Raw genomic sequence first — 15,941 nt, forward strand, 5'->3', positions numbered from 1 at the left:
TGAGTGGCCTTTTCCTGGTTTAGTGTAGCTTTGTGAGCATGGGTTGCACAAGCCACTTCCGTCATCCTGGTGATTACAGCACGGGGTGAGAGGTTTCAGATACTCCTGGTTGTGAAGAAATGATTTTCAGAGGATGAACTCCCAGCAAATTCCAAGCAGGTGCCTTTCTGAGGTGTTTGCTTACGCAAACCTCAGTCACTCAGGGGGGAATCTTGTCCTAAGTGAATAACATAAGATGGATCAGTGCGAAAATCCACCCCTGGAAGTTGCTTCCTAAAGCATCTCCATGTCAGCACCCTGCAGATTTTAAACTGAGGGTGCAAACCCCCAGCATGGATGGACACTCTGCAGGGTGGTGGCCTCTGTGACTCCCTCGAGTCACTTGGCAGCACAATAATGGAAACGGGAACGTGGGATTTCTTATGTCTATTGTGTCCATTGGAACAATACTGCTGAGAGCAACTGGGACCAAAGGCCTGGCCTTCAAAATATATGACTTGAAAAGAAAGCTGCATTTTTTTTGGTAAGGTCCAAATGTGTTTCATTCAGCTTTGCTGCTACTCCCAGAGCTGAGTTGTAAAAAGTCACACATCTGGGCTGCACTGCCTGTAACTGTTTTCGTCATCCCAAGCAGTTTTTGGCTTCATGATGTTCTGGGTGTGCAGAAAAGAGCTTGTAAGAGCAAACTCTTAACTGAAGAGCTTAAATGCCTTGAATCACCAGCCTGCAGGGTAGCCATGGTCTTTATAGATATAAACCTGAAGTCTTAAAATTCTGCATTTCTAGCCCTGCAGAGTTCTCATTCAGACTGCTCCCTATCAAATTTCCATGCTGACTCCATGTCCAGACAGGTCAACTGTCCAAAGGAATGATGGACCAAGTGCTTTCATGGGACAAGTGTGAACTTGAGTAGAGCTCACCAATAGCTATAAAGTTTTTTGAAGCTATACAGCAATAAAACTTTGAAAATAATTTCACATCCTAAATAAATAGATATAAAATGTCAGGATTATCAATATTTAATGCCAAGTGACAAAATAATGTTGCACCTCAATAATTCCTGTTGAAGTAATGGCTTGTTTCTCACTGCACAGTTGGCATATCCTGGAGTCTTTGGATTCTGCACTGTGGAGGCTGAAGGTGTTTGAATTAATTAATTAATATTAAAATGTTCTATGCCCCTCATTCCAGCCTCAGTTCCCCAAAACATGATAGTGCAGGTGATCACAGAAAAAGCCACTGGAACAAATAGCTACTGAATTCCAGTGTGGTCAAGGATCCACAGAAAGGACAGGGAACTTGCAGACTCTCAGTTTGTGCATGGTTGATCCAGAGCAGGGGTTTGGGGCCTGTGGCTGCTGCCAGGATGAGAAGGGGACACAAAGGGGACACTGAGAGCCTGAGGACACCTAGAGAAGGCCACGTGTGTCTGGAGGAGTTGGCAGGCTTGCCTAGAAGCCTTCCCTTCCACTTCTTGGAAAGTCCATCCAAAAAAGCCTTTCCAAATTTCCCAGCAGGGTGAGCAGGTCCTGAGTGTGGAAGAGTAAAAGAGAGTGCTTTTGCTGCAAACCTGCTGTCCCCTTCTGCTCCTGAATTGTTCCTACTGGTGGTTAACCCCCTGCCTTGCCAGCTGACTGCCGTGGAACTTGGGGCTGATTTCCACACGCTCCACTTTCCTTTACACTCCTCTGAGCAGTTCTTTGGCCTCTCAAAAAGTATGGACAGAGCACAGGACAGTCACTTCCCAACCACACGGCTTCAGGCACACAACAGACCTGCACAGCCCAAGGAGTAACACTGGGATGGGGCGTCACAGGGGGCTCTGCAGACTCTGACAGCACAAAAGGGCAGGTGGGGAAGGGCAGACAGAGCCCTAACTCTGCTCAGCTGGCACTCTCATACCTCCCTTCTAAGTAGGTGCCTCTGATGGCCTGTTTCATAAATCATTACTGAAAGATACTGCTGAATAAATACTTTCTCTCTCCAGTACTAAGGATTAACTTTGCATGAGTCTGTGTGTTTACTCTGTTCTTCAGCAGCGACAGAAATTACTCTCTTGGCCAGATTTTATGAATGATGTTCCACATTTATTGCATATTATGACCTTTTTGGATGATACAAAGTCAAGTCTAGGGATCTGTCTTTCTTATTTTTCTTCTCTAATGAACATTGTGTTGCAGTATAAAGACACCTGTAATTTACATCCTTTATTTGAGATTAAAGTAAGCTCATGATTAACATATTATATGAAGCAAGGTGGTGAACAGGAGAGTTCATTGACTTTTCAACCCTGGAGTCACCCAAACACTGTTTTACATTCCAAATAAAATATTTGCTGGGTTTCACACCAGTCTTTTACCAGTGCATATCACAATGTTGCTGTTGGGAAAAACTGAATTTATTAAGGCAATATATTTTAAAAATTGGCTCCAGCACCACACAGCTGGCAACAAGGAAAAAGTAATCTAAGGCAGCATGTAAAAAACTGTTCTTTAGTTAGACTGTGAATTTTCCAATAACTGCCTCCAACAGACCACCCTATGACACTGATTGCAAGCACATAAAGCCTGATGGTTCCAAAGTCATATAAATAAAACGTGGATTGAAATGCCAACCTCCCACTATTCGCCTCCAACCTTTTCATCTCTTCACTGCTTATTTTGCTTTTTTTTTTCTTTCCTGGTGTCCTTCCTCTCACTGATGTTTTCCATCAGTACCACCTTCCCCCTTTGCCTCCCAGAACCAAGTGGAGGTTTCAGCTCTAATGGCAGAGCAGGAGCCAGCAGGCAACGGAGAGGAGCTGGGGCAGATTTGGGGAGCACATCGAGCCCCCAGAAAGCAGAAGAGTGCAGGTTATTTGTGTGTGCACACATTTCACACACCCAGTGCCCACCTGAGCAAACCACTGGAGCAAGTTTAGGGAAGTTCTGAACTCGAGCCCAGCTCAGTATGGTTCAGAGTGTTATTTGTAGCCATGAGTTTGATGAGCTGGAGCTGTTCTAAGATCTTTTAGTTTTTCACCTCCCGTGCCATTGCATAAGGACAGGTCACTCATCACTCAGAAAACAGCTATGAAAATAATAAAAATAGAATAATTAACATGGAAGAAAACCCAAGAAGCTCTCAATCCTGTTGTCTGGAACTAAAATACATCTGGTTCTTCCTGGTTTATAACATACTTTGTGTAAAGGCTGTTTACTCAGTGTTGGTGTCAATTCTTTGGCTATTTGGGTTGGTGACAAGTTTTTGTAAATGTCTCTTGTTAGACCTAAGTAGGGTGAAATGTTTATCTCTTGTTTTCCTTACTAAAAATTAAGCAAGTTGTTAAGAGTCTCACAAAACCATAATTAACTTTCCCTTTGCGAACAGAACATTTTAAAAATGTTTTTATTGCCTTAGTAATGAGTGTTACAAAAAATGTCTTCCACAGCAAAACACACTAATAACAGGGATGAGTGCAAACCAAACAAGTCAAAGTAAATTATCTATGAAACCACTTATTTTAATGCAACAGGGAACAGTAATAAAAGTTTCGAAACAGCTTTTCCTCCTTTGAGAAAGCAGAACTATTTTTTTTCTCTGTTGGAGCTCCTGACATAGGTCAAAATATTGCACTACAGTGAGATTTCAATTCTTTTCCTCCCAGAGGGACCTAAACATTGTCCTCACAACATGTGTATTTTGTTGGAATAGAAGAAAGACCTAGTCCTGAGAAGGACTGCAACCAGCTCTGTCAGGCCAAGGCAAGGGCTGTGCAGGAAGAACACAAAAATGTGGATTCCACACCACGACTACTCTCAGATCTCTATTCCAGTCAGTGTGTACTGACTCCCAAGGGCATAACTTGCCCAGGAACCCAGCTAACATGAGCCCTTTACTCAGATGCTTCAGCACAACTCCACAAATCTTCTGTTCTGTCAGGCCTCATTCTCTGAGCACCTCTGCACAAAGGGCTTCTGTGAGGGATGACCCAAACCTTTCTCTTTTGCTCCACACTAACATATTAAAAAATACCTTCCTGTGCTTCTGATGCCAAAGTGCAGCTGTAAAGTTACCCAAATTCCTGGATGTGCAGCCCTCTCCTTGGCACCACAGCTCACCTGATGTCAGCACTTCTTTCCAGGCTGCAGTGTTTATAGGCTGGCAAATTCTCCTTGTGAGGACCCATTCACAGGCTTACGAGGGCAAAACTATAATTTTTTCTTCCCTGTTCAGTCCTTTTTTTAAATGCTATGAGATAATTGACATTTCTTCCCTCTCTCTGCTCTCATTCATTATGGTGATAATGCTTCTGAAGTATTTCATGAATTCCATCCGAACATCTTCAGGATCTTCCTCCAAGTTGGAATGTATTAGTTTTAGCTTGTTCAGTGGGTAAGCTTTGAAAGTAAATAAAAAACAATTAGGTATATTCCTTTTAAAAAAGAAATATTCATGAAGTCGTGTTGGAGTCAGCTGGAATTCAGTAGTACCCAATGTTTGATACCCCAAACAAAACATGAAGAAGAAATGCAGCAGAGCTTGTCAGCTTTACAAACAAATCCAGCTTATTGCCAAATTAAAGTCTTCAAACAGTATTATTAAAGCTTAAAAGTCTGGTTTTGGACTCATACTCAGTTAGACAGAATCAAACAATTCAGCACCAAACTACAGTTTTACTGCTGAAGTGATATGACATTTTTTGATTACTTCAAAGTTATGGAATCATACTGTTATATTAAATATGTATTAATATATTAATACTTATAACAAATCTGTAGTTGTTTGAACACTGGAACAGGTTGCCCAGAGTGTGTGTTTTCACTGATATAAACAGCCACAAATAATTTTGCAGTATATAAGGCACTGATTTTAAAAGGGAGATCATTAGCCTCTTATTTCAAAGGGCTCCTGTTCTTTTGGTTGATAGAATGCAGACTTAAATGGCCTCAAAAGTTAACAAAAAACCATCCAATGGAAGAACCAAACCACTACTGATGAGGAAATATGGCAGGAGTTCTAATTCCTGGCTCAGCTGCATGGTTACTGTGTGACCTTAGAGAAGCCACTCAAAACTTTGCTTGCCTTTGCTTTCCCTTTTGTGAAACAGGAATATCCTTGAGATCAATTATTTCCGCTGTTGCAGAGTGTTCTTTAACTGGCAGATTTAAATGAGAAATGTAAGCCATGAGTTATGAACAATTATAAAGACACGAGATCAGTGAAAAGCTCTGAGTTACAGGTGGAGTTTTCCATCTCCTTACCCAGGGGCAGGTTTTCTGTGTCCTCTGCACTGCCTGGCTTGTGATGTGCCACCAGGAGACACTGACTGTCGAGCAGTGGCTGCTGCTGCACGAAGCAGGAGTACCACATCTCAATTTCTTTCAGGTGACTGGGCAGCTCAGGGTTGAAGATTATTATTACCCCATGAGAGTCCTTCATCAGAGCTGGCCAGCACGTTTCAAACCTTGAAAAAACAGAAAATGGCAAGATGACAGCTGGACAACAGAAACATGCACCCAACTTCCTCAAGTTTTCTTCTTCCCTCTTCAAAAAGACATTTAAGTGCCTTTTTTTTAATTATAAGATCAGTAATCTTGCCAGTGATCTATATATTCCAACTACTTTGTCTTACCTACTATGCTACTTGGTCCCATGGTTTGCTGACAATCTGCTATTTGGTCAAGTGCTTATTTCACCTTTTTCCCTAAAAGTGGATCTGTCCCTTTCTCAATTGTATCTTCTGGAAATTTAGGGCTCAATCATATACATGCATTGTTTGAAGTTCGCTCACATAACAGCTTCAAGGAGATAAAAGCAATTACAAAGTGGGCCTCTGTCTCCTTTACCTGTAATTCCATTCCAGGAGCTGTGGACTTTACTGGTATATTCAGTAAATATTTTGCATATATTATGCAAAACAAAGTTCAGCTGTGATCATGGCAGAGGGTATCTAGTGTCAGATGCTTTACAGCACAAGCTATAGAAGGATATATTGGGGTGAAGAGTCAGGAATATTCCTCATCTCAAACAGATCACTGGATTTAGGCCTGAAGTCTGAATAACCTGTGTAAACAGAAATATCAGGGGTTAAGTACCAAGGACGTGGCTTACTTTTGGTCACCACTGCAATCCCACAGCTCGAATCGACACCCAGCTCCCTTGCTGTTCCCGTTCAGGTTTGGCTTCTCATACTCCAGGATCCTGCGGGAAATGACGGATACACGGTGAAATACGCTCCTGTGCAGCAGCACAGCAGAGCTCGGGGGTCGGCACACAGAGCTCGGGGGCCTCGCTCACCTCACCCCTTGCGTCGGGCTGTAGCTGCCGATCCCTTCCGTGCTCTCCGACACGAAGTTCGCCAGCACCGACTTCCCAGACTGGCCGAAAGACACCCAGCAGGAATTGAACGCGCCACAGCCACAGCGGCGGTGCCCACCCGAGCCCCCCCAAACGCGGTCCCTCCCGCTCAGCCCCGGGCCCTTCTCCCTCCCTCGCCGCAGGGCTCTCGGGGGATCCCGTGTCGGGGGTTCCCGTGTCGGGGGGTCCTGTGTCGGGGGGTCCTGTGTCGGGGGGACTCTATCGGAGGGTCCCGTGTCGGGGGGTCCCTATCGGGTGTCCCTGTCGGGGGGTCCCGCTCACCTCGCGCGGCCCCACCAGCAGCACCTTCGCCCTCAGCATGGCGGGGGGGTTGTGACGGCGCCCCCCTGCGGCCGCTGCCCGGCAACGCGTCCGCGCGGGAGGGAGGCGGGCGGTGATTGGCGCTGCCGCCGTCACGTGACGGCGCGGGGCGGGAAGGGGGCGGTGCGCGCGAGGGGCTCGCGGCCGCCGTGAGGGGGCGGCTCCGTGAGGGGGCGGCTCCCTCAGATCCCGCGACGTCCCCGCCGCGTCCCCACGGTGTCCACTTAGTCCCTGTGTCCCCTTCGTGCCCCCACTGACCCTGTGTCCCCCAGACACTCATTGTGTCCCCGCTTCGTCCCCTTCGTGCCCCCACAGTGTTCCCAGAACGTTCCCGCTGCGCCCTCGCAGCGCCAGCAGGCCAACCCCGCAGTGTCCCCGCTCCGCCCGGCCGAGCCGCCCGCGGATCCGTCTGCTGGAGTAAGTAGGTCTCGCAGCGAAGGGCGAAGGGATCCTTTACACTCCAGACGCTGATCTGGTCCAGGGAACACAGGGTGACCATGCTGCTTTCACAAAGGGACAAGATTCCCGCACGGGGCTCCCTCCAGCTGTGCGATTCCTGAGCACTGAGGAGCGGAGGGACAGCTCAACACTCTGAGCAGGAGGAGGAGAAAGTGGAAGGTCCTTCTCAGACCATTTTTCTGCCCGTAGATACCAAACTTTGAGCCATGAGGAGATAAACCCCCACGATTCCCGTGAAATCTTTCAAGGAAAGATGCAATAGGGACCACCAAGCCCAACCTGCTGGCTGCCCACGGTGGGTTTGTAGCGCCTGTAAATCCAAAGCACTGAGCCCTGAGGGGACCCCCAGCTTTTGTGTCCATTGTGTGGCAGCGAATCCTTCTGCCTGCACCGTTTTGGGCAGAGGTGTCCCCTTGGTCCCTCTGGCCTCTGGAAAGCAAGAGCCAGATACCAAACACCTAAAACTCACACGGTGCTCCTGCACTGCCCTGGTGTCCCTCACTCATCCCATCCTCGCCTTGTTTCATTGCAATTTTACCTGCAGGTTCTCCTTGAAAGGACAATGAAGCCAAGCTCCTGGAGATTCTTATTAAGGCTCGTGAGGGGAAGCAAGAGGCTTTATTAAATTGCAGCTTCTAAGAAAATAAAACATCTGGCAGACAGATGTGCCTCTTCAGCTGTTTAGTGCCCAGGTACAATAGCACTTTTAGACAAGCTTTCAAATAAGGCCTCTAGGCACTACCACAGTGTAAATGTTTATTATTAGTACTGCTAATAAATGTGAACCAGAATTGCCCTGCTCTCACTGAGGGGTACAATCTTCTCTATCACACTGGAGACTCATTTGTTGTTTCACTCCTTACATTGGGATAGTTTAGGATGGTTCAGTGTGGCAGTGGCACCTCACCATTCACACAGTATTTAAAACTTCAGAAAACCCTCTGTTTTCAGGTTGGTGGGACAAAGACAATGAAAAAACACTAGTTGCAACTAGCACTGAATTTGATTCTGCTGTAGCAGATTGGAAGTGTGTTTTCTGCTTGTGAAGATCCATGTGTGATACAGGACCAAATTCACAATGAACTGGGACAACTCCTATTAATCCTTTCTGCAGCTCAGTTGTTTTCCACGTTTCAGACCCACAACTTGCAAGGGAAAGACAGAAAGGGTGGCTCAGAGAGAACCAGGACAGCCTCTCACATTAGCTGGCACGTGGTATTAGCTGCCATTAGCACTTGAAGAGAAATGTGTTATGAAGGGAACTATTGTGGACAGCAGCACAGAAGAGGGAAAAAAAAGACTAAGAGGTAACTGAAACTGGGTAAAACTGGCTGTTTGTGCAGCTGCCCAGAAAGCAATTAGGATTAATTTTTAGATGAAGTGTCAGATAGGGTCTTTGTGTGTTTATATTAGCCACTGAAGAGTAAGGAGAGCACAGCTAACTAAGGCTGCAATTTTGGGATTTATCCATGTGATTTAGAGCTTGAAGTCACTTTAGAAAGTGGAAATTAAGCTTTCAAGCTACTTAGGGTGACGTTTTCAAAGGCATCTAAGTCAAGTACACTTGATATTATCAAGATCTGCCTTAGGCATATGGGTAAAGTTATGTAAGTTGCTGGTGTATTGTTTGCTGAGAGCACATGTGTATGAATCATTTTGCTTCTCTTATTTAAAACTCTTTGTCAGACTACAACAGTGAGAAAACTGCAGCAGTAAGTGAACTACTTCCAGACAATGCTGGTAATGTCTTTAGGTCTTGCATTTATTAGCTGGCTGGTTTTCCACCATAATGTTTTGGTAGCAAACAAAAATTATCATCTCCAGGTGATTCTCTGTGGGCAGATCCTCCTCCTTTCTGCAAAAGCCAAAAGCAACTGCAAGGTATCAATAATATTTCAACAAAAGTGTTCTTCACTCTAGAAATGCCAGTGAGAACCTGAGTGATGAGACACAGCAATTGCTGTACCAGGGCATGTGATGCTTTTTGCCTGAATTGCAGATCAGAGGACTTTGCCTCCAGGTCAGAGGTCTGCAGGTTTTACTGGAAGCAGCAGTAAAATGTAGTGCCAGTCACCTTTCAGATAATACTTGAGCACTTGCACACCATTCAGTCTTTCAGAGAACACTACTTTGCATTGTATTTCATTTAATGTGGCATATAAAATTTTTCCTATGAAAACAACTAAAAAAAAATATCTTTCATAAGCTTTTTGTGGCTCAGTGCTGGTACTTTGTTTAATGTCCTGTAACAATGTTTCCAAACTTCGGGAAAAAAACCCCAACATACCCTAGAGCACTGAAGTTGTGTGTGAAAATGCTGCCTTGGTTAGAAGTACAACCACATGGCACAGCTCACCATGAGAGGGGAGGCTCTGCCTGGTAGCTGTTTGTTGCATGACATTTATTGTGTGTGTGCAGAAACAGCTCTTCAGTGGGTACAGGGGGACCTGCACTACATCCTCCATTTATTTATACTCGTTCACCTGGGGGCAAGGCCTAGAATAGAGGAATTGAGAGGAAGGAACACCTATTTTTGAGCATTGTAGCCCGTTATTAAAAATTAAGGAGAAAATCAATATTGCAATCTCAAGGCTTGTTGCTTACGAAGCTCAGGGCAGGGATAGTCTCCAGGGCTCAAAGTGTAGTTGATTAAGTAAATGATGGTTTGGATGAAGTGTGGCAGCTCTCTGGAAAAAAGTTTTGGTAGGGCTATGAAAAAGGAGAAAATGGAAACAGGACATTAAGTTGCTTTGACAGGGGTGCAGGGGAGCCCTGCTCTTTGTCTTGAGTCTGCAGGGTAACACTCAGTTCAGTGTCTCTCAGGAAACCTATTCTGAAATCAATAGGAAAAGCTCATGCAAAACCTTGTTGCTTGGCTCGTGCCAACACATTGTCCAGGACTACAGCTCTGATCGATCTGTGGCCTCAAAGTCTCCCCAGAGGAGATGAGGATCTTTATTTCCATTTTATAGATGGAGAAACAAAGCAGAGGAAGGTTAAATTACTTGTCTGAGCAGCCCACCAGCTGACAGCAGATCCAGATTAATTAAAATGCCTCTAAGTGTGAGTTCTGGCCGTGGCCAGGCATGGAGCAGGCAGGGGGGCAGAAAACTCAGGCAGACAACTTAGTGGCCAATGTGTTCTCCTGACCAGTGGCCATGAACTCAGTGCCAACTTAAGCAGCCCCATTCTCCCAATGACCCTTCATCAAAGTCAGTGGAAGTTCCCAAGGGATTAATTTGGCTTGCTCCATTTATGCAGTGGCATATAGACAAAACCCTGCCTCCATGACCACCCCAAGAAAAGACACCAAAGTTCCCTGATTCGTGAGTCACAAGATGCAAATCCTGAAGTAGGATTTAGCTCCTATGGTTTAAATCTTCAGGTCCAGCTGCAGATGATGTCTCTGATGGATGTTTTGCTTGTTCCAGAGTGGTTGCTCTGATCACAGTCCGTGGAGCAACAGTAACACCTAGTGGCTGAACGTGCCAGTCCCTTCCTCCTTTCCTTGCTCCCCTTCACAAGGTAGAGTTGGAGGGCACACGGTGTGATTGACAGTTTTGACTTGCAAGGCCAACACTCGGGATCTCCAGGGATTTACCATTTTCCTTTCAACCCCCCACCACGTTCTGTTTTCTATTAAAAGTGGTAGATGAAATATGAAACTCTTCCTCCCACCCCCCAACCCCCTTCACTTTTCTGGCTGATGGAGGAGGTTGTTCCAGTCCATCTTGATCTGTAGGTGGGTGGGCTGTGAGTGACCGAGCCTACTGCTTCCAGCTTGGAGCACTCAGATTTCTGTCAGGAATCCAAGCTTTTTTTCTTTTTCTTTTCCCTTTTCTTTTTTTTTCTTTTTTCTTTTTTTTTTTTTTTTTTTTTTTTTTTGGTCTGAAAAAGATCAAGCAGATCATCTGGTGGAGGTTGGTGACCTCAGTGCATTTGATAATGTGGTGTTAACTTGCCTGTGTTAAGGCAGACCAAACCAATCAGTTCCAAGAAGCACCATTTCCTAAGATGTGGTATGTGGGATTGTTTGCCACGATCTACTGGGACTGCTAATTCATCAGAGAGGGACCCCTAGAAAAACAGCATTAGGGAGGAAAGAACCCACAGATGTTTATTGTGTTAGCAGGAAAGCCCTTCAGAGGGTCTTCATCCCCCTCACAGGGGAAAGGTTCAATTTTTCCATGGAAAAAAGACATTAAGCAAAAGTATTTCTGCTAAAGCCCAGATCATTTGCATTTGTAAAGAACCTCAGCTCTTTGTGGGAGTTACATTACTGAGACACTATGGGCTTATCATATTCATGCTGTTTAATTTTAGGCTTCTGGTTTAGGTATTCTGAACTACCCATTAGGAGGGTCTGCACTGCCTGTTGACAGAGCCCGGGCTCTTAATTTGCACTGTGGACACTTGCTCTTTTACACAGGATTTTAACTGGATCACCACCGACTCAAAGAGCAGCATTTGCCTCCCTTCACATCCCCAGCTCTCCATCTGGCTTCCTCACAATTACCTGTTTAGATGGAACTGGTTCAATTGAAAACCAGTCTGGGATGAAAAAATAAAAGAATCAGCTCCACGACCCCCTTTACTGCACAACCACAAAACCCCCTGTGCTAACAGAAAGAGGGTAACGAGGACCAGTGGGGACGTGGCCAGGTGGGACAAGGATGGGACCATTTCTGTTGTCTGCTGTGCAGATGTACATTAAATTAAGGAGTGCATATAGTCATAGAATTAGTCAGACCTCCTGATTTGGTGTTCTTGATACCTGCTTGTGAGAGCAGTCAAAGAGCCTGATGATTAGAAATGAAGAATATTGTGCTGGGATGTGTCAGGCATCCTTTACTCTTAGAAGAGAGTGTGGCAGCCTTCTGGGCTGGGGCAAAACCCCTTCCTCTATGTTTGGTAAAAATTACATCGGAGGTGGTAGACCTGAAGCACCAAAACGAGACAATGAAAGGATAAATTGTAATTTGTCCATTCACAAGGGCTCCAGACCTTTTCTATTAGACCCGTATGTTTTTGTTTGGAATATGAAATTTCAAAGTGAGCTTTGTTTCTCCCTGGCAGCTGTGGTGTCTGCCACCCGTGTGGGGCTGCAGAGACTTATTAACATTGTCTGATCCAGTTATTCACTCAAGGCCAGACCCTCAATGACTTCATAGAAAGAAAGCAAAGAATGTGTAACGTCCTTAGAGGGACTGCCATGTGCCCTATAGGAGAGGAGAGCCTACTGACAGGAAGATTTTGTTTTCTCTCATTTTCATTCTCTGGTTTGACTTATGTGTTACTTTGGAGTTTGTGGCCAAACACGGGAGTTCCTTAACCCCACAATCCTTCCAGGCATTATGTTTCTGTTAACATCCTGGGTCAAGGCAGCTGGCTTTTCACATGGCTCCCATTCATTTTCATTTAAGGCTCAATTACCTCTTGGCAATATGCCACTAGAGACAACAGATTTATACCAGTAATTAGTATGTTTTGAGAAGTCTGGAATAAAATCCTCTTTTGCTTTGGTACCTGGATACAGTGATGAATTCTTAACTCTACACTCTCGACTTAAAAATCTGTAGGCTTGATAATTTTGCCTCAATTCCCTTTAAAACCTGGTAAAAGCAGTATATTAGTTTCCAATGCTTGGCTCACTTGCAAACTCCTCATTTGAAATTCCCTCCTTAACACCTTTGGGCTCACAAATAAACATGTATGAGACTGGCACTCTGAATGCTGCACTTGAACCTCCTTCCATTTCTGCAGGTGGGGTTTGAAGCAACGTGTTGTACTGTGTGTTTTAAACACCAGGAGGAATGTCTTGGAAATATAAAAAGGGAAGTGGGTTGGGTACTATAAAGGAGTTCATATTTAATACAGATTTTTGATTGTGTAGCATTAAGTGGTTCGTTATTTTATTGTTCTTCAATAATTTGAGAGCTTAAATCTTCTGCTCTTGGCTTGGCTAGTGATGCTGTCTTGAGCTGGGTTATAAAAATACTATGCTTCACCTAAGCACAGATTGTTATAGTTTTCATCTTAATTAGCAAGCTGCAGATTTAGATGGATTAATACAATCCTCTTCTTTCTTTTGCCATAGAAGTTCAGAAGTATAATCTGTCACTTGTGAGAACACAAAGAATTGGACTGGAAGCATTCCAACTCTTTACTGTAAGTGTTCAAAAGATTTAATGGGAGTCTTCAGTCATAAAAATCTTTAATTTGAACTAGACCTTTATGTTCTCCATTCTAAATTCACCATTTTACGTCCAGGGATTTCCTGTTATCCAAGTATGGATGGAGCCCTTTGTTTCCCTCCGTGTGTGTTTTCTAATTCAAATCAATGTGTATGTCAGTGGTTGATTGCACTTAACCTCCTTAGGTTCATATTTCTTATATAATTGCATTACATTTTAAGGTTTAAAGGCTATGTATTTACTGCAAGTTAATAGCACACCATATTTTAATGAGCTGTTATCTTCTGCAGTATACACAGAACAATGGAGATTGATTGTAGAGGATCCTTCAGAGAAACTGTATCTCAAAGCCATTTAAATGAATAAACACAGTGGAGAGTTTTAGTTAATGTAGCTCTGTACCTGACACAGCTTCAAAACTAAGGAAATGAATGGTTGGGTTACGAAGGCTGTTTGTTTCTCCTCCTCCCCAGACCTCAGGAGGTCAGAGCTGTAGCTGCAGTGTCCCAGGGAACATGGAACAAGCCGTGTTGGTTCCCAGAGATGCTCCAGAATTGCAGCACTGCTTTTTCCAAACTCCACTCACCTTCCCTGTACACTGTCCAGGCTCCCTCTCTGCCCAACCTACAGCCCAGCTCTGTAAATCTGTTGTCAGTCAGTTTAGGAAAGGCCCAGAACATGGAAATGATTATCTAATTTTATTGAAACATCTGAAAAAAAAAAAAAAAGGCAACTAGTACCCAGAGATCATGTCCAGAAAATCTGGGACAATCTCCTGTGCTCTGCTAGAACACAGCCAGCTGAACACCTGTTTCAATGCAGAACAGGGCATCACCCTGCAGTTGGGGCACTGCACTGGGTTTTGCACAACAATCTGAGAGTTAAACACTCTCAATTGAGCCAAAAAATGTTTTCCTCTGAGCCACTTCTTTCCAGGCACACAGCAAGGCTGATAGTCTTGTCCTACCATTCCATCACATACCAAAAATCTCCTTAGTCTGGTCAAAAGCTTTTATTTCCTTTTTTTGGGCAACAATCAGTTTAAACATTTCATAGTATCTTGCAGACTTTATAATTTCCTTTCTGCCAAAAGAAGAATTTATATCTCTCTTTAGATTACATCCCATCTTGCTTCTTTTGTTTTTTTTTTCTTCTCTTGTTTCATTATTGTTGCTATTTATACCATGTCATTTTTATTCCATTTCTATTATCCTCACAATAGCCATGATTTATAACAGAGCACTGAACCCCATGTTACAAAGGAAGGCACTGAGAGATTTCCTGGTGGCTCTGGTAGGTCAGGGAGTTCAACCAGATTCTTTCTGGGTGCAGACTGACAGCCCATGTATCCTTCTTGCCTGAGACCCTGTGGCACGAGGGGCTGTGAGCCAGTGTAATCCCAGAGGATTATTTGGGGATTGGTTTTGCATCTGTAGAGAGATGGATCTCCCTCGGGCAGAAGAGAAAACAGAGAGAGATGAAGAGCATTTCTCGTGGTGAAAGAGAGATCTGTGTTCTGTGTGAGGAGCTGGGTATTTGGAAAGTACAGTTTAGTAGCTCCAGTTTGGGTCATTCAGAAATGGAAGCGAGGCCTGGAAGAGGGGTGGATTTTGGAAATCCATTAGGTGTGGAATCCATTGCTGACAATGGAGTGCACTGTGAACACCTAAGCTAGCATTAAGTGCACGTGTGCTTAGCCAGAAATACTTGGAACCTGTTGCCTTGCAGTGAGACTTTAGCCTTTAATGCCTGCAATGATTCTTTCGTATTTAGCACCTTAGCTGCCTTTTTATTGCTTCCATGGAGGAATCTGTAAGGTTCAAGAGAGGAGATTAGGTAGAGAGCCAGCTAAGAGCAAGACAGGGCCACTGAACAGTGTTGGGCTTTGCTTACATGATTGCTCCCTTAGAATGGAGAGAGCAAAATGTTCATAAATTGATAAATCTGGAGAATATTCTCTTTAAATAATCCCCAGAAACCCCAGCCTAGCACACAGCTGTAGAAAAAAGACCCCAACAACTGAACAGGATGTTGGGTTGCATTATGGTAAGAACAGGGTATATATCAAAAAGGTGTTATTGTTATTACCTAAACCACTGGTGAGTTCTTGTTGAGAGTGCTCTTTTCAGTACTGCTCACTCCACCTAAGGAGGACATGATTAAAGGATAAAGCAGAGAAAATGACAGTAACACTGTGCCTTTTAGCTCTGAGTTATAAAGCAAGAGTGAAGAGCTTTGGTATTATCTTGTTTAAAAAGAGATCTTGCAGTGATTTTAAATGATTTTAAAATAATGAAGGAGATTAATCACATTGAAACAGACAAAGTCTCTATGAAAACAAGGCGACTGAATTTGGCAAATAGGATCTTGGGAAAAGAATGAAGGCAGAGAAGGGAGAGGCTCATAGGAATGCTCCAAGAAATATGTGATGTCAGCTGTCAGAGCAGTCCTGTGAGTGTGGATGTGCAGTGCTCTAGAGCAGGATGAGATGAGATAGAACTGTAAGGAAGAGACAGGTGTGACAGCTGGGTTGTGGCTGTTGACCAGTGGCACACGGGGACAGTGAGAGCCAGGCTTTGGGACACACCTGCAGCCTGTGTGGTGAGATCCAGCAGGGGCAAGGCAAGG

The 15,941-nt window shown here is 44.3% G+C and overlaps 2 protein-coding genes across 9 annotated transcripts in view; one reads left to right on the top strand and one right to left on the bottom strand.

Annotated features, from left to right (window-relative positions):
* Positions 1 to 3,369: 3,369 nt before the first annotated feature.
* Positions 3,370 to 6,722, bottom strand: IFT22 (intraflagellar transport 22). Its single transcript, XM_032707118.1, has 5 exons — positions 6,622 to 6,722; positions 6,280 to 6,359; positions 6,094 to 6,183; positions 5,244 to 5,446; positions 3,370 to 4,379 (listed from the first exon to the last, which is right to left on the bottom strand). Exons 1-5 carry the CDS (start codon positions 6,658 to 6,660, stop codon positions 4,231 to 4,233), a joined length of 561 nt encoding a protein of 186 aa, XP_032563009.1. The 5' UTR covers positions 6,661 to 6,722; the 3' UTR covers positions 3,370 to 4,230.
* Positions 6,723 to 8,305: 1,583 nt separating this feature from the next.
* Positions 8,306 to 15,941, top strand: part of COL26A1 (collagen type XXVI alpha 1 chain) — a 181,524-nt gene continuing 173,888 nt past the window's right edge. For all 8 annotated transcript variants that reach the window (XR_004360511.1, XM_032707748.1, XM_032707749.1 and 5 more), the window contains exons 1-2: positions 8,306 to 8,426; positions 13,217 to 13,287. Coding sequence is in view for 7 of the 8 variants with exons in the window: in XM_032707748.1 (XP_032563639.1) it covers positions 8,372 to 8,426; positions 13,217 to 13,287 (126 nt within the window). In the remaining variant the exon portion in view is untranslated. The remainder of the gene's footprint in view (positions 8,427 to 13,216; positions 13,288 to 15,941) is intronic.

Source organism: Chiroxiphia lanceolata, chromosome 20 (assembly GCF_009829145.1).
Source record: "Chiroxiphia lanceolata isolate bChiLan1 chromosome 20, bChiLan1.pri, whole genome shotgun sequence".
In the NCBI taxonomy this organism is placed as follows: Eukaryota; Metazoa; Chordata; class Aves; order Passeriformes; family Pipridae; genus Chiroxiphia; species Chiroxiphia lanceolata.